The 18,847-nt window shown below is 35.2% G+C and overlaps 1 protein-coding gene across 1 annotated transcript in view; it reads left to right on the forward strand.

Moving 5' to 3' along the window:
* CNGB3 (cyclic nucleotide gated channel subunit beta 3) overlaps positions 1-18,847 on the forward strand; it is a 58,824-nt gene that overhangs the window by 16,262 nt on the left and 23,715 nt on the right. Inside the window, exons 4-9 of the mRNA XM_057371126.1 lie at positions 9,624-9,772; positions 11,251-11,439; positions 11,992-12,200; positions 14,004-14,054; positions 16,022-16,108; positions 17,800-17,864. Coding sequence (XP_057227109.1) covers positions 9,624-9,772; positions 11,251-11,439; positions 11,992-12,200; positions 14,004-14,054; positions 16,022-16,108; positions 17,800-17,864 — 750 coding nt within the window. The remainder of the gene's footprint in view (positions 1-9,623; positions 9,773-11,250; positions 11,440-11,991; positions 12,201-14,003; positions 14,055-16,021; positions 16,109-17,799; positions 17,865-18,847) is intronic.

Genomic DNA, 18,847 nt, shown 5'->3' on the forward strand with positions numbered 1-18,847 from the left:
GCCTTCTTATGCTTTTAGATTTCATCTCAAAATCTTGCATATTCTCGGTTATGTTTAGAGAGGAACAAAAAGTTATATCTGATATGCCAACTTCAGAATCTCTCTATTGCAAACAAAATATGTCAATGTAAAATGCATTAAAGAAATTTTAATAAAATATTAAAATTATGCAAAAAAAAATTAGTATTCCCACACAGAAAGCGTACTCTTCTGATTCTGCTTTTTCAAATGCAGAAACACAGATTTTAAGATTTCCCAAAAAAGGGAATTCCAGTACTGCAAACCCCCTTATGAGCATGGGTGGCTCAGGAAAACTGAATTTCATGCTTGTGGTTTGCCTTTCTCATAGCCACATCCTATTACTTAATAGACTCTACCAGTCCTTCTATAAAGAAGATTTTTTCCCCCTCTTTAATTTGGCTAATAGCAAGGAAACAAAACAAAACAAAGATTAAGAGGCAATTTGCTATGTGGTGCATAGCCAGGTTAATAAAGAGAACTCCTGCTGGTAGCATGTTCTTAGTGAGTAATGCACTTCATTTACCTCGATAACCTCRGCCAAGAAAATTACTGTGCTTATTAGTGCTCGCCATCCACTYGTTACAACACATCAATTCACCAAGTAGGTGCACCTTAGAGAAACTGTGYCCTATCACAAGTACAGAATCTCAGCACATTGATAAACAGACCCAGTACCAACCCTCTGCAGAGTCACTAGAAATCCTTGATTACTGCAGGAACACCAGGGGTATAAGAAGATGACACTCATAGCAATAAACTCCAATCAAATTTAGAGGAAGTAAAAGAAGGTCAATGCTGGGCCTAACAAAAAATCCCWGTTTAAATGCARTTAGAAGTCCACATTTTATGGACARGCTAATATGTTTCCTTTGTTGTTTCCAGCTAATCACTGCAGTACTTGAAATTGTAAACAGATGGAATGCATCCAGTATGTTTTTTAAGTCTGACTGAAAAGACATTAATGTGTTAAAAAATAAAAATACTTYTCTTAGCACTTATATTCTCTCTGCCTAGGTATTTTTTTTTTCAGAGCATGTCACTTCTAGATCTTCGACTTGAATTTCTGAAATTGCTACATTTAGAAACCTGCAAATTAAATTGAAAGGTGATGGCATGCTGTCTGTACCAAAATGGATTAAACTTGCTGTAATCTTTGCTGAGATGTATTTTCCTAGAGCCTTYAAATTCTATCCCATCTGCAGGATGCAGTTACCCTTGCTATTTAATGTCACTCACTCTGCATGGCAATCAAGAAGGTAGCCTGAAATTAAAAAGTAGTGGATTCAGAAGTTTTTCATTGAAGATTAAATGAAGCGAGTAAAGGGATAGGAATGTCATTATACAGACTGAAATGATGCTTTTTCCCTCCATTGCATTATTTTAAATCACATACTCATAATATTCATATATATTTACTGCTAAGTATATCAATGGAATAAATTAAGTTTGTTTTTTTTTTAATATGTGACAAAGTAAGTGTATAGTTTGTCATACTTTGCCACTGATTAATTTCTTTAATTTCAAGCATTTTCTGTGCATTTTGTGTAAATCTTCCATCAACCCAAAATTTTTCAGAGTAAAAGAAACCTTTCTGTAAAGGAAGAAATTATAATTTGTTCAAAACATTATCTCACCTATATGTTGAGTCATTCTCAGGGAACAAAGMAAAGCAATGAGCATCGTGACATGCACAGTACTATGTGTAAGATAAAATATTAATGTTTAAATTGCAGATGTATTTAAATCACATTTGAACCAAACATTTGCAAATATATCAAGGCCTTTCTTGATAAATCTAAAAGACATATAATGTATATTATTATATGTTTATTATTAATATTTATTATTATAAATTTATTAAAAATAGAAAAAATATATAAATTATAAGTCCAAGACATAATTTTTATTTAATAAAAAAATGATTATTGCTGCATGACAAGTGTAGTTATTCATGCCTAAGTTTAATCTCATCCAACATATTTTATTAAAACACCATGTCTCCAGTTATTTACTCTTTTCCTAAATCTTAACAGTTTAGGATAAAAACATCCCAAGAGAGGAACAGAGAAACAGTGACAGGTGGAGATATGAGGCTCAGATGAGGAGTCAAACACTTGAGGTAGCCCAGTTTTATTTGGTGCTCTGGGTAAATGATGCTCAGGAGATGTGTGGTGACCAGAGCCTGCAGGGAACACGCCTACTTTGTTGCTGAATTTGGAAAGGAATGTGYCAGGATCTTGCAGAAGGGGAAAGGATGCTCTTAAATTGCAGTAACTGGAAAAAATTCTCTGTTTTCAGAGGAATAGATTCTTTTTTCCAAGTTTCTTTGTGGTCCTGGGACATTGAGACAGACTTCTCCTTAGAGAGTACTGTAAAGAAAATTAGAGGATTCACAGATTGTTCCTACACAGGTTGGCATACAACAGTTTTCCACTAATAAAGGCAGAATTGCAACAAAGATGGTAACACCAAGGTGATTTTATATAATTAGTATAGACAAGAACAGCACGTGGCGTGAAGTTCAACATTTTGTAAAATTCTGCCAGAGTTCCCAGCACTGGAGCAACTTTTGTTGTCACACCAGCTGAATTTATGCCATCACTTCTTTAACTTCTAACTTTGCTAGTTGAAATAAAGCTTTCTGAAGCTAATATCAGCGAAACAATTCCTATTCAGGAATGCATACCTCTGCACACTGAAAATTATAGAATTAACTGATATTCTTAGTCATCATACAATTATTGCCTTTGTCCCAAATCTTTTTTGTTAGAAAAWAAAAAMAAAAAACYAAAACAAACCAAACAGCAAGAAAATTAAAATTTACAAATGGCCAAAAAATGAGATAGAAGAGAAAGGACAGTACATTTTATCCCATGCTCACAGTACATAGAACAAATTGTAACAAAAGTGATTTATCTTCAGGAAAAAAAAATTGTAAGAAGGTAGTGAAGTACAGAGAAAAATTCTTTAGGAAGATTATGGAATAGCCAGCACTAGACATATTTAAGAACAGGTTAGATAAGAATCTGTCACATATACCTCATCCTGCTTTGAACTGTGGGGACAGGATGTCTCAAACTTCTCTRCAGCCTTATGGTTGTATGATTATTTTAAGGACTCTATGAAAACAGATGAGAAATGAAAGCATCYATTGGAAAATAAGTTTTTCAGGTTTGAGATTTTTTTTCTGCCTTTTAAAAAAATCACAGTGGGAAATTTTATGGCATTTTCATTTTATTTTTTAATTCCCTGCATGTTAAGAGAAACTGAAGATTAGAAAATAGGAGGAGGGGTTTGTGCTGTGCTCATGAACGCTGGACAATACCAGATCACACTCTGATTCAGTTACTTTTTACATAGTCATAAATTATAGGCTTTTTWAAATAAGTTCTGGGTTTGCATTTAAATGTGTTTGAATTTAACATACATTATATGTATAAGAAATACCTTTTAAAAATCCTTGATGAGTGGCAGATGGCCCAGACAGATTTAATTATTTACAGATAAGAAAGCCTCAATMACACAACAACACCAGATAAAAAAATAAATGAGAATTGCTTCCTTAGACTRTTACAACTTTGTTTTAAAGCAAATAGGATTAGAAAAAGGGTTGTCTTTATTTTTCACATCGTAGTAAATAACAAGTACAATTAAACAACTTTATATCACTAGTTACCTTAAAGAAAGGTGATTTTTTTCATATCTAATTGATACCTTCAACATTCTATATACTACTTTATTTCTACTACTTCCCTAGTTCCCACTGCAGAATTTTTAATTAAAATAAAATCTTATTCACATTTTAATCTGGTGTCTCAATGAGAGTTCCATGTGTTCATCATTGAGACAGACTTCTCCTTAGAGAGTACTGTAAAGAAGATTAGAGGATTCACAGATTGTTGTGACTGAATAACTAGGAGTATTGTCAAAGAAGCTGCTGTGAAAAAAATAGAGCTAAAAAGCAGGAATCTCTGCAGCCTAGATTATAAGATTTCAGTCTGCATTGCATCAAGAAGTTTGTTCTGAGTTCAATACCAGTAGATGAGTCTGAGAGATGGTGCCTTCCTTGAACACTGYTGCTTCCACATCTCTTTTGCTTTATGAATACAACATGAGATCTGGGAAATRGATGATCTCTGCATTTTATTTGAAGAACATTTTCTTAGGGCCCAAACAAGCATGATTTCAGTACAAAGATTCTGAACTATGGGAAAGTCCTGAATTCCAGTGGRAAGTTTTATTTATATGTTGCCTGCATGAGGCTTATAAATGCTTGTGGCCCACTCTTGCTTATATTTACATAAAACCAAAACCAACCCAAATATTATGATATCACTATGTTCAGGTTAATGAAACAGGTAATAAAATATATAGTAGGAGGACAGAGGAACATCAGCTGACAATAAAATTTCATTGTGAAGAACAACTCAATCCTAAAATGAAATTAAAATAAAAATGTYTTTTGTTCTGTTTTATTGCAAAGAAAAGTTAATTTAATGTCAGCATTTCAAAAATGCAACAAATAGAACAAGATATAATCTTCTGTATCAGTAAAGATGGGTCTTTATAGATACTTTCTCTTGCCAGGGATAGTTCAGATTAGCTATTAGAAAAAAAAAAARAAATCACTGAAAGAGTTTTCAGGAACTGGAATAAGTTGCCCAGGCACACATCTGGAAGGGGCACTTGGTTTAGTGATGATTGTGATGTGCTGGGTTGACTGTYGGACTAGAGGATCTTGAAGTTTTCTTCCAACTTTGATGATTCTGTGATTAAAGGAAAAGATGATGGGTCAGAGGACGACACTTTTTTCGAGACTGTTGATGAAAATTAAAATTTAATTAAGAGCTTTTCGAAATTCCATGGAAACTGATGTGTGAACAGCTTGTTCCAAGACTTTAAGATAATATATTTATCTTAGAAACTCACTTTCCTAGCACTTGAGCTGTTAAGATTTTTGGTAGTAGTAGACCCAGYTATAAATATAAAGGTTAAATCACTTATCCACTTTCCAAACCTTGATATATTTCAAGTTTGCTTGCTGGAAAGGATTTCATGTCATGTTGCATACATTCTTTTGCTTTCTTGAGAATCACAGCCTGCAACTGTTTTCATGATCTTAGGTAAAATAATCTTGAAGTCTGTCATACTTCTTTCAAATGCTCCTCACTCACTTAAAATCTGCCTGGAATTCTGGTCATTAAACGCTTAAAAATTTTCTTCAGACATTTAACTCATGCTAATTCACTGTGATTCTATTCACATTTATTTTTATCACAATACTATTTCTTAGCTCAAATAACTCTTTTCCCATGGTTTTCCACCAGAATTTGAATTTATAGACAATGATCTTATTATGTCTGTTTTGCTGTCCTTTTCAAAGCCGTGTTCCAGTAGCCTTGGCCATTCTAAGAGATTTTATGGAGTCTCCTACGGAAATTCGCCTTTTGAGTACAGCTGGTCAGAATAACTCTCACATTGGTTTATATCCCAATATTTGTGCTTACTTCCCTGGCAGTATGTGATTTACATTCCAGAGTTATACTTGCACCAGTGTTTTTCACAGCCAGATTATGTATGGCTCAYAGGCAACTTTCCTTTGACTAAACCCTTGGATATTTAGACTTTTGTCWCCTGCAACTGATGATTCCAATATTTACAAAATAAACTCTTACAATGTGATTCTAAGCACATGTCTGCAGCATGGAGCATTAGATTTGTCCTCATTTCTATTTCTTGGACTAAAAATTTCAAATTTTCCTGCATAGGAATCATTCCTACATTTTAATCTTCCAAATCCAAAAGCCTATTAAAGTGCACTACTGCATTTTGTACCTAAATTGGGAAAGAGAATATTAAAGCTCCCTCCTAAAGTTCCATCAGCACCCTGKGCAGGTAAAGGAGAAGAAGAGTCTCTCTTCACAGGGAATTCAGAGCAGAAACCYGTCAGCTCACTCATTCTGAACCTCTCCCCAAGGGAAGCCTTCTTTAGACTATAAAGGGAGYATAACAAAAATAGTGACAGATAGCTTTTTAGAATATCTCTGTCGCTGTACCAAGCAGGTGACTGACATGTTGGGTATTTCCTATGACTAGTTTTCCTAGTAATTTAGGATGAATGAGTTTAGGCTTGGAACTCAGTGCATGTAGAGGGTTCTGGCTTCTATGGTATTACTCACATTGGAATTGTCAGCACAAATTGAGGATATATTTTTGAATCATTACATTTCATGATGACTGGAACTACATTTTTCTGTCTCACAGACAGAAAAAGATRAAATCTTTTTCATCTATACCATCARGTTTTGTGTATATTATGCACTATCATATCTTTYTGGAAACTGATTATCTGAATTAGAGATTCTCCATAATTTATTAAGAAAATAGTTTTTTTTTTTCAAGACACATATTGTAAATGCAATCATAAACCACAACATCAGGGTTAAAGAAAAGCATTGAAAGTTCTATTGCAAGATCAAGAACTCTATTTCCGGATAGTTAGCAGAAAATGCTGCAAAAAAATAGGGTTATAACTGAAATCAGCAAAAAGTGGTATAGATCTTTTCCAGGCAGCATACATTTATAAAATACAAATTCTCGGGGGTCACCTGGTAGATGGAATCAAACTCAGGTATTTGGAGTTCATGGCCAGAAACAAGAAGGAATTAAACTTTAAGTTGCAACTTTGAAAAGGGCAAACCTTCTGAAATAACTGCTGCATTTCTTATCACTGTTTGTTTGAACTCTTAACACAGAAAACTTYCAAGGCACAGTACTTAACAGCTGTTGCATATGTTAGCACACTCAACACAGTATTTCCATAGTCTGTTTCAAGGCCATAGTCTTTAATTATACTAGTAGATGTGTCTAAATCTTTTCTTTTGGTTTGGGGAGGATTAAGGCACTGTAACTTTATTCACTAAACAAACAAGTTTAAATCTACAAGTTACAAAAATAAAATATCTACAAATTAAAAAATCAGAAAACTATACTATTATTACAATACTCAGGTTGTACATGTTGCTATTGTTAAACAAAATATATTTGAGGTAGTTACAAGACTGTGTGCATAGTACATGAGTTGTGGCCTTGATTTTCATTTCCTAGGCCACCTGAAATTATTGCTTGTGCAGGGAATAAATATTTCCACTCTGTAAAGGACTACATGGAGAGAAAGTAATATAGATCGAGGCYTATTGTAACATATTGCACAAAGATCAAAGATACATTTTTAAAGATAAATTTTCTTAAAAAAAAGGTTCTTAAAGAATAACAGCTTAGGACCAAATCCTAGCACCACATGATGCGAGACGAGGAGTCAAGTTTAATTAAAAGTGATTTAGTGAAGTTTGAATGGGTTGCATTAGCCCAGGCAATTTAAAGTGCACCCCCACACAAAGCACATCTACAATAAACATTCTCAAGTTAGCTGTGTTCAACATGCAGCCTCTTCCATCTGTATTAACCAGAGAAAATTTAAAGTAAGAATTTCGTTACAAGAAAATAATGGAGCAGGAGGCAATGCAAGCCAAATGAGAAGTAGGGCAAGGAAAATCAATGTCTCATCAACTGTGGGGCAAATAACTTTAAATCACATAGATTCTAATCGCTACCAAATGGAAACATGGTTCTTCTGCACTACATTGCAAAGATATAGCACCAAATTCATGATAGAGGAGGCTTTACCTTTTGTTGGAAAGTCTGTGAAACAAGAGGAAAATCCCAAGCAATTAGTAGCTTATTCCTAGAAAGAAGATATAAGAGGCCTTAGGCACAACATTTGYGGCAAATAGTATCTAACCATCAAAAAAGTATGACCTGAGCAAATACAGCAACAGCAAAGACTAAGAATTATCTTCATTTTTTTTTGCATAGAAGCAAAAAAGTAATTGTGACCTGTTAGTTTAAAACAAGAAAGGATTTCATTACATTGCAGATGGCCTGAGCAAAGGGGCTATGTGACACAAAAGGAACTGTGATGAGATTACAAAATGCATCAGATTTGATTTTGATTAATCTCATGTCTTCGAGAAATAGACAGTATACAAGACTTAAATGGGAGGAATGACAAGCAGCCTTTTCCAAATTTCTACTTCTGTTGCTTTTAACAGCATGTCTCCACTTTCCAATGGTTTKATTGCTGAAGGATTTTAAAATGCTTAAATTATACTTCCTTGGGCACCGTGGTGTGTGTTGTGTCTCCAGAAAACTGCTTCTCAGAAAGGTACACACATCCCACTCTGACACTCTCCTTTTTTAGTTACAGCTCCTTCTGTTAGAAACTTCGAAGTAGGTTTAGGTCTTGAGGTGTTTATTCAAAGATCACTTTGCGGTGGTTTTCATCTCTTCCCTTCCCAAGGTGCTGTCACACCACTTTCCCCTCTACTCACCTTTGGGAAGATTTTCTCAAGAATCTGGACATTTCAAGCRCCAATACGTCACTCTTGGTCTGCCACTGCTCTTGCTGCAGCCAACATTCCTGTGGTACTTGGGACACAGTTGAAAAACTGTTAAGAAAGAAAGAACTATTGTCTGCCATAGCCCCTATACTGGGCATAGCTTTCAGGGTTTTGGTACAGTGGTGACAATTCTGACCTGTGGGGGAGGAGCTCTTCAGTTGCCCTGTGCCAGTCTCAGTCTTTTCCAGCCAGCTCTGACATCAGTGTCACATCAGGTGAGAAGTGCTGAGTCAAGGATACAGAGAAAAATCCTATGCCTTGGTCTTTACAGGAGAAAGTCCAAATGTGTAGCCTAGCTGMCAGCTGAGTGGCACTCCAAAACAACCCCAATTTGCATAATCAGAYACTAGAAAGTAATCAAGGATGAAATTTCAATTAAGAAGCAATGAAGAGCTGATCAAGAATCACTTTCACCTAGATTTTCTATTTGACTGCCCAATATGCTTAAAACTTACTGAAAGCATTGGTTTCAGTGAAGACTATGAGTTTGCAGGTGTTTGAAAATCAGTAGTCCTCAGGTTAGAAGAAATGCTGTGAGTACAGGAATATCAGCTCACTGTTACAAGACCCTGAGCAAACTCTTAGCACAAAAAGAAGAAACCTCAGCAAGAAGATCAGTGCTKTGCTTTCACTGAAAACAGATGGAATTTTTTTTTACCTCAAGTTAGCCATAACAAACCATAAAGAACATAATCAATTTTCCCTGCACTAGACAGTATAAAGTAAGCATAAGTCTCTCCTCCCCCACCTGGATTTCTGATCATCGTTCAGATATCGCCAAACAACCCCAAGCCTGTTTTTACTCAGCTGTGAAGAGCATGCCCTGTAACTTAGTGAATGCATCAGATAATCTCTATGCCTTACACAGCTGCAGTAGGACTTGGTGAAAAGCAGCAGTGGAAGCCATTAGTGCAGGAGGTTAAACCCTGACCTTATCTGTGTGAAACAGCACACAGACTGCTGCTGGCATGAGCAGGAGGCAAGAGCAGGTAACTTGGGTTTCCCCTCGACGTGGGTGATGTGAATAAGCACTGTGCACAATAAAGTTCCAATCTTAATGCCTGAMTTCRRCYTAGAAATAGAATTAGCATTGTTTCRTTGCATTGATTTCCAGCACATTAAACTTTTTTCTCTTGTAATTAGCCCACAGAAGCCAACACGTTTCCAAACAAATGAGTTTGCTGATGCCCAGCTTCAAGAGATTATCAAAAARTTGCGTGAAAGGGCAAATGTCTATAAGGAAAAGCTGAACGACCCAGTGATATCTTCACCTGAAGCAAGTCCTCCATCTTGTAAGTAACTCTAGAAATAGCTGTGCATTTGTTCAGTTTCAAGCGGAAAATTASTTTGTGGTAACAGAAAATACTGAGATGAATTTTTTGTAAGTGTAGTGTCTTTATTTTCTGGAAAGGATCACTTTGTGCCCACTGAAGCCAATTTATCCCTATTTCCCTATAGTATGCCAGAGTCCTTAGGWACAAGGTCCCTTTGAATGGCATCACAGAAGAATTTGGGGGAAAAACCTTATAAAGGAWGTATCTAGAATCATCCATGTCCAGAAGATTTCTTTATTTTGAAATAGCTTCCAGATGTGTTTACTCATGGAGATGAATATGAAACATATGAAGAAACACACATATCTTATAAGTGGATAGCAGTCACTTTGATATGAGATATGCTATGTAAATAAAATAAAKAAATAAATTAAATTTTAKCCTTGACAGAAATCTGGAYATACTGAGAACTTTAARTCCATGATGAAGATCATAGAATAAACTTTAAGTCCATGGAAGAAACTTGATATTAATTTATCATTGACATTAATTTATCATTGACTTTTGACAAAATATGAAACATAAAATATATCAATGATTTTCCTCTTCAGAGGAAAGTTTGACTTTTCTTTTTCCTTTCCACAGAGAATTGAGTGTGTTTATTTTATATTCTGTGACTTTTTAGAAGGTACTCACCACTAACATGTTACTTAAAAAGCTGTAAAAAAAATGGTGTCTGAAGAATTATAAGCTATAACAACTGATAAATTAATTACTTTTTAAAAAAATATTTCTTTGAGCTACCATTTACCTCTTTTGTTCTCCTTGTAGAGACCTTTATATTTTAACTTACTGTAGATCCAGTTTKCCACTTCACTGCTAAAACTGTGTATCCTAATCAGAGGTAAACCAGAATTAACAAGACACATACAGAGAACATTATCCAGCACCAAGATGAAAAAACTGGGCTCAAAGGAGTGCTACAAGACTTTTATAAGCCTAAAAGTGTACAAAACCACAGGCTTTCCACTGGTTTCACCTGCTGCATCTTGTGTATCAGGTTTCAGGGGAAGGGCGAGATCAGCCCATGGCACAGGTGTCTTTTCTTATCTCTGTCCTCACTGCMTTCATTCTGTGCAGCAGGCATGTCAAGAGAAATGCTCAGTTGCATTAATGAATGCTGAATTATGAATTAACATTTTCCTTGTCAGTCTTATAAAAGGCGTAACCTGTGGGCTCTGTGCAGAGAAATTCAGCAATATACTCTGTAACATATGTACCCTGCTCATGGTAGCACATGCTCATGTTTATACCAGTGGTGATTTTATTCTTCAAGTGTTTYTCTATGTCTTTAATATAATGAACTRTACCTTTAGTCACTGCCAGTGTTTTTAGAAGAGGTTTTAACATGGTAAAGCTTTTTTTCATGTTAAACCAGGGTGTATTAATTGAGCCATTATTAAACATCCATTGTTTGTGGTAACCTATGTGCCTAGCACCAAAGAAGCCTCCCCCACCAAAAGAAGAAAAAAAAGATGAAAAAAAAGAAGAAAAGAAAGACGACGCAGAAGCAAAGCCAGAGGAGGATCATTACTGTGATATGCTGTGCTGTAAATTCAAAAAACCTCCACTGAAAAAATACAAGGAGTATATGAAGCTGCCAGATACCATTGACTCATACACAGGTAAATTCAAAGCTGTGTAATAGCATAGGGTAAAGTAATATTGAAGTGGCTTGATACTACGTGAGCCACCATAAAATAAATTCCAGTTTGCAGCTCACAGGGACACAGAGGTCCTGCCCTAGACAACATTGATTCCAAACAGGAAAAGTGACACCAGTTGTAAAGAACATGAACAAAGGTGATATGAAAASTGACCAGAATTAGAATCCAAGCCTTCTCTTTCTTGGTCTGGAATTTRCACCATTCATAAGGGCCAAACAATTATTTTGTCAGTTATAACATATATGGAGAAGCATGTAAAATGATCATTTTCTTTGGATGCACTGAATTCTATATGCTGTCATTAACTCATCTTTTTTCCCATTTGCACATTCCTTGTCCGACTCCTATTTCCAAGCTAAATCCTTTTAGCAGCATATCCAGTTGGAAAGGGAAGAATGGTAGGCTGCTGTGGGCAGAASCATTCCCAGAGACTGCACTAGGATGAATTTGTCTCAAAGAATGACAGCAGACTCTAAGTTCATGCCTCTGCACTCAATGTTTCTCTTTCAGATCGCCGTTACGTGGCCTGGCTCATGCTTGTGACAATCGCCTACAACTGGAATTGCTGGTTCATTCCCCTCCGCTATGTGTTCCCATACCAAACCCCCAGTAACTCAATATATTGGTTTGTCATTGATTTAATGTGTGATATCTGCTACCTGTGCGACTTAACCATTTTCCAGCCCCGAGTGCGATTTATCAAAGGGGGAGATATYATAGTAAGTATTGGAAATGGGACTTCCACGGGCAGTAGTTGTGTGTTAGAGCATAGAAGTTCATCCAATCTGACACTTTTTTTTATCACTATGTCAAATCTCTGTGACTTTTTCATTACTCAAAGGATACATATATTCTTCCTCACTGACCTACTATTGTTCACTGACCTTCCATTATCCTGTGTGACAAGAAACAYAGCCATTACCTAAATWCTTAAAAATTGGGGRAAAAAAAAATKAAAAYAGCAGATGAGACCMGTTGAAAGAGGCATATAGCTCTAAACAGCTTCTTCACTGGATCATGATTATATCATACATACCCATTCACAAATACATTTGTCTGTGTGTTTGTGTGAAACTCACTTTCCATTAGCCCTGTACCAGAATCAAAGTTGAAATTCTACTAAGGTTGGACAGGATATGTGTGTTTTGTAACAGATTGTGAGATTGTGGTTTTATTTATTTCCAAAAATCAGAGCAAACCCCTGTAGCCTTAGTATACTTTAAAAATAATTTATTTGAGATAATTTCTTTGGGGAAAATATGTATGCTCAATTTTTATTCTCGGTAGTATTTTTGTGTTATCTTTTTTATAGAAGAATGTAAAATAAGATTTTAAATATGCATCTGAGAAAGGGTGAAAGTTTGTGCTTTACCTACCAAAGGGTATCTAGAACATTAACTTTTCTTCAAAATGTTCCCTGCTTTTAAGTTCTTATAGAAAAAAAAATTCAGGGAAAAAAAAAAAAAGAGTTTTGATAACTTCAGCATGACATTACTGTGCCCAAGAGACAGAAAATTCAAAATTATATATCCTAAAATCTAATTTGGAACTATCTTTAGTTCAGTGCTTTTACATAACATTTTATACATTGTACATGAATTATATTACTGATACCTTTACAGACAAAACTATTCAAATATCATTTGAACAGGTATTAAATGCAGTGCAGTGGAATGTGTTTTTCCACWCCAAGACTTGCAKTAACTGGATCTTGCCTAAATCCCTTAAARCTCAATTTTTATGAATAAAGTTAAAACTAACATAGGAAGCTCAGCTTGTATTTCCCTTGAAGCTGTTTCYACAATTCAGAGATTTTAGTGCAAAGAAATCAACTGCTGCCCAATCTTCTGCATTTACTTTAATGTTTAAACTGATAATAGTAAAAGTTGGAATGGAAATTTGTGATTAAGACCTTAAAGCTATTTTTAGTTTCCCTGATATAAATGCAGAAAGTATAATAATAGATAAATTTCTTTATATAKTTGTGATTATCCTTTCTCATTATGATATTAACATCAGTTCCCATGAAGAACAATTTAAAAATAACTAGCCAATCATTACTAATGAATGCAATGTTGATTATTATAATGCTATCATTCAGAGCTAATTTTGTACAGCACCATTAGAAATACTCTTTGCATTTTTCTGGGAATCACTGCAGATTAATGGGGTCTTYTGCCCTGAAATTTAAGGAGGTAGGGTTGAGCATGAAGTGGTATAGAAGTCTTGAGAGGGGAATTTTGTGGGAAAAATGTAATGTAGTTTTGCAGACCAGATTGGAAAAAATCAGACAAACTCCAATTCTCTTTTTTTCCCAGAGTTCTAATAAAATCTGATCTAATCTAAGATAGACTAATAAAAGTACTACTTCTCAGAAATATCTACAGATATTTCTCCAATCATACTTTTGGACCATCATTAATTTAACTGTCATCATCCCTACTACACTGTTGAGTAGCAGAGGCTCATCCTTGACATTCTGTTCCTGACTTTGCCTTTTTCTACTTTCATTATCATCRTAGTCAGACAGAATAGAGACGAAGAAATTCTACCACAGCTCTGTGAAGTTTCGGGTGAGTAGAACAACCCTGTGTYACTGATATCAATATGGAGTCCTGGCTCTAGGATTTCACAGGATTTTTTTCATTCACTGAAAATCACTGTGGGTTTAAGGATAACACCAGAAAGTATTGGCTAGATGGCATATCAGTGTTCACCAGCTGAAGATTACCTTCTTCATAAAGTGTTTCATTGGGAGATAAAATATTCATAAACACAATTCTAAATATTCTTTTGGAATTATAATAAATTAATAAAATAGGATTTGATTAATTTTTGTGAGGTCATCCCAGCACATACCAAAGACAATAGCACYGTTTGCCAGAGATTCATTAAACAAAATTAAAACTCTTGAAGAGATATGATAACTCCATTCTGTAAATTCTTATGAAGTACCTCATTGTACTGAACAACTAATCACTCACAGGAACTGTCAAAAATTCAAACTAAGATTTTTGATGCTCATGGTACTTTTTAAAAACAAAGATGCATTTGATTTAGGAAAATTGCTCATGTTGTTCCCAAAAGTTGGGGGGTTTTGCCAATGGAAGATAGGTAGTTTATTGAATCCCTGATACACATACACCTGTGTGACACCAGGCACACATTTCAGCTATTGTCCTCTCCTCTTCTCTAAATACTTTTGCACCTGCCTTGTTCAGAGTTAAATTTTTCTCAGTGGCTGTGGTATCACTACTTGAATATTTGAGATTAAGCTGTCCAAACGTGCAGGATATACACCAAAAAGGAAAATGAGTACAACAGAGTCAAACTTAAAGCAAGAGATTTAAGTGAATTTGTATGGTTTTAAGTTTCACACTTGCTGTATATTTAGGGCTCTTGATTTCTGGAGAAACTAATGAGAGCTGAGTGTTCTCACCACATGCAAGATATAGATATAAAGTTGGAATTTGCCATAAGTACTAATTAACAGTTACTGATATTAATGCCCTTCTGACTAAATTTTGCCTCCTCTTAGACATGCCTAAGAGAGAGAGAGAGAGAGAGAGAGAGAGAGTTTGTAAGAGTCTGCTTCTCCCCATTCCTTTTTTCGGTTTGCTTTGCACACTGTGAGGAATTAACTGCTTTTTACCTGCATGAAATAAAAGGTCCATGCTGCAGGCTAGCTGCTGCCAACACAATTTGTACCCCTCAGAGCAAAGGCATTTCTGACCACAGTGARATGAAGCCCACAGTTCCACGTGCCTCTCTTATTCCCAAACAATAACAGAAACAAAGCAASGTATGCCAGGATCTTTAAAAAAGGAAAATATAAATTTGGCACAGCTTTCCTTCTTCCCACAGAATTCCTGGAAAGAATAAAGCATGCAGATAAGAAGAGTTAATACATAGATGATGAACTGCAGGGAGGGGTTTGAAACCTTAGTGATACGGAAAGAAGCAGCATACAAATACAACACATGGCAAAATCTATTTAAAAACCCCTAAACTAACCAACTGAACAAACAAACAAAAAAAAAAATCCAGCCAAACTTACCATCTTATGATGAATCTGTTGTTTGGAACACTTGCCTTTTGCAGGTTCCAAGCAAGAAATCTAATTCATCGTGTTCCCTCAAATTGCTTTAGGCAGCCTTTTTCTAAAAGCTGAAGGACTTTTAGGAAGTGCTTTTGTAGTGGCCTCTCCACCTGCACTCACCAGCCACATGCCAGACATTTTCAACTGGTCAGAAMTACTGAAATAACAGAATATATTAATAAACATGTGAAATACTGTTAATAATCCTCATGAAACAGATTAAAATCTCAGGCACAGGGGACTCAAAAGCCAGGCAGAGCCAAGCTGCTGGTGTTTTCAAAGAGATAATTTTGCCTGCCAGTATTTAGGAAGCTACATGCTTAGMATGCTGACTCTTCAAATATTATCACAGTCATGATTCAGTTTAAGCAGGTTTTTGACAKCAAATAAATGCATTATGATTATCATGAAGTTTAAATTAACCTCTCTACTCTTCAACAGCTTGACGTGATATCAGTGTTGCCATTTGACCTTTTATCCTTCATTTTTGGATTTAGTCCAGCATTTAGAGCAAACAGGGTACTAAAGGTAAGATCTGTGTTTGTGATGGATGGCTAACCATGCATAGATGTTTTTGCAACCCAACAGAAAATTTTTATTTTATTTAGGATTATGAAATTTAGAAATTATAAAATATCTTCAGGCTAAGATACAGCATAACTAAATAAAGCAACAAAAAATACAAGTTATAGTCTAGCCAAATTAGGCCCTTATTCTTATTTTTCTTCTGACTTTAATATTTCCTACTTTTAAAAGGTAGTTTGTTAATAAATCTTTGTTTTTTCCATTAWCTAAATTAGGTTAATCTTAAATTTCCTGCTTAATTTTCAAGGACTGAAAAAAATCACAATTAATACCAATGTATTTTTCCCTTCTGCTGCTTATGTCAGGTGTTTAAAAATGAAGGAGATAATTTTAAGGACAGCATAAASWATACACAGAATACCTATCAAGCACWAACCCACTTTTGTTAGACACTTGGAATTGTGTAATGAAAGGTTTGAGAAGGGATTAGGACACAGTACTAAGCAGGCCATTCTGTGGCTAAATGCATTCCCCTGAACACAGTCAACATGTTGACAAATTATTGGTTTTCRTTTAAAGTTAGGGGGAGACACAATAAAATGAGGGTGTTGACAATAAAATGAGGGTGCTGTTCAGTATTCAATAAAACTTCAGTATTCAATTTTTTGAATCATAACAAAAATAATGTGAAAGAATGAAAAGATAAATAGTATTAGGCAAAAAACTTGTATTAGGCAACCAGCTGTGCATTGAACAAAAACAACGAAAAAAGCTACATGCAATAACTTAAGATCAACTACAAATACTGAGCAGGAAGAATTCAACCCAGATGCAGTTGATACCACAGAGTGACATCCAATAGGCTGCTGTTGATACATATGATTGTTTGCTGGAGAATTACTGGAATTTTAGGAARAGAAAAATGCATGTAATTCTTTGTGACCATGTTGCCCAAGCAATTATATATGTTTGAGGAAGTAGAAGTTGTTCATCTGAAGTAGTCTGACCAAAACAGCAAGATTATTTCTGTAATCAGATTAAGGGTGGGCTCAATACAAAAAAAAAAAAAAAAAAAAAAAAAAAAAAAAACAAAAAAAAAAAAAAACCACTATCATTTATCTTTGCTTTTCAGTTCACATTTTTGTTAAATGTTTGTGTGGTTTAGGAATGGTATTTTCCAATTTAGTATTGCCACTAAAACCACACTCTGCTCCCCCTCTTCCCTCCAACTGGAGGCACAAAAAGCAAGTTCATGGGTTGAGATATTTACTGGAAACAGCAATGAGATAAGAAAATGGACACTAACAACATTGCTAATGGCAGAGGGTATAAGAAAAGAAATTACTCACATGGAAAAMCTCACCAATAATAAACAATAGCAGGCAGCTCCCTCGGACAGGTTGTCTCAGCAGGAAGGAACATCATTCTCCCCTGAAAGAAAGAGTCCCTTTATCCCACCCCCAGCAATGACCTGAGATGGTATAGAGTAACATGGAGTCCTAGCCATGCCACTCCTACCAACTGCAAAAATTAAGCCTGTTCTGGCCAGAACCAGGACAATGTTTTAAAAAAAATGTCTGATTACTGAAAAATCAATTTTCAAAATGTGTATGTGAATTAATGTCAATACTATTATTAAAAAGTTGTGTACTGAAAAATAGTGATTTGATTACTTTTGTTTGTTTTCCATTCAGCATAACACGTTCTTTGAGTTTAATGATCGTTTGGAAGCTATTATGGAAAAAGCATACATCTACAGGTATGTKCAGATAAAACTCGAGTAGCATGCAAATCTTGGCACAGAATGCATTTCATATGATTTCATGTCAGTTAAACACTGGGTGGAATATGATACATCTTTAACTGTTTAATTTAAAGAGTTTTTTAAAGTATCTGTCTTTATGGTGATCATTAAAATAATATATATAAGCCTTCACTTACATATGAAATCTAGATCAGCTCAGCTGGCCTGGTTCAGGCAAAGCTCAGGTCCAGGTTCACCAAACCTCAGTTTGGTGAACAAACTGAGGCAGCTGCCAAAATTTAACTGATCAGAAGTATCAGAAGGAAGTTTCTTTAGTGAAACAGCTAAAGAACACTTTCTTTAGGTTGCTAATAAGAGTTCCAAATCCTCAGTAGCTGTTTATTTTTACTTAATAGGAGTTATGAGCTTGAGCCTGTGTCAACATTTTTCTTCAAACATGTTCTCCCATGAACCTGGCATATACAGAAACTTGATCCTTCACTGCACTGACTGCAGTTGGAATGAGGATCAGCTCAGCACAATTCTCACTGATTACAACCACAGTCTGCCAAACTGTGTTCTCACCTTCTGCATTGACAGAAAGAATTTTGGATYCAGCTCAAGCAGACCATGGGCATAGCTATGGCAAATTTAAGGGGCCTCATGCTGCTAAGACCCATCTACTTTGTTAAACGTTATTGTCAATATCATCAGTCCTAGTTCACCTGGTATAATACCTTCACCAACAGATTCTTTTCTTTGTCCCAGTTTTATTTTTCCTGTCTGTTGGTGCTGCAGAAATAAGAGTATGTTGGTTGCCACCTTAGTCTGTTTCAGAGATTGTTGCACTGAAACAATACTATTGTTATTTATACATTCAAATGAGATATTTTATGAGATTTAAAAGCAAGGTAAATTTCTAAAGGAAGTTGAAGCATCATCTTTTTCATTCTTTTTCATATATCAGTGAAATAAAACAAAACTTGAAATTTTGAAAG

The sequence above is a fragment of the Malurus melanocephalus genome, unplaced genomic scaffold (assembly GCF_030028575.1).
Source record: "Malurus melanocephalus ecotype Western Australia unplaced genomic scaffold, MMel_1.1 scaffold_141, whole genome shotgun sequence".
Classification (NCBI taxonomy): domain Eukaryota; kingdom Metazoa; phylum Chordata; class Aves; order Passeriformes; family Maluridae; genus Malurus; species Malurus melanocephalus.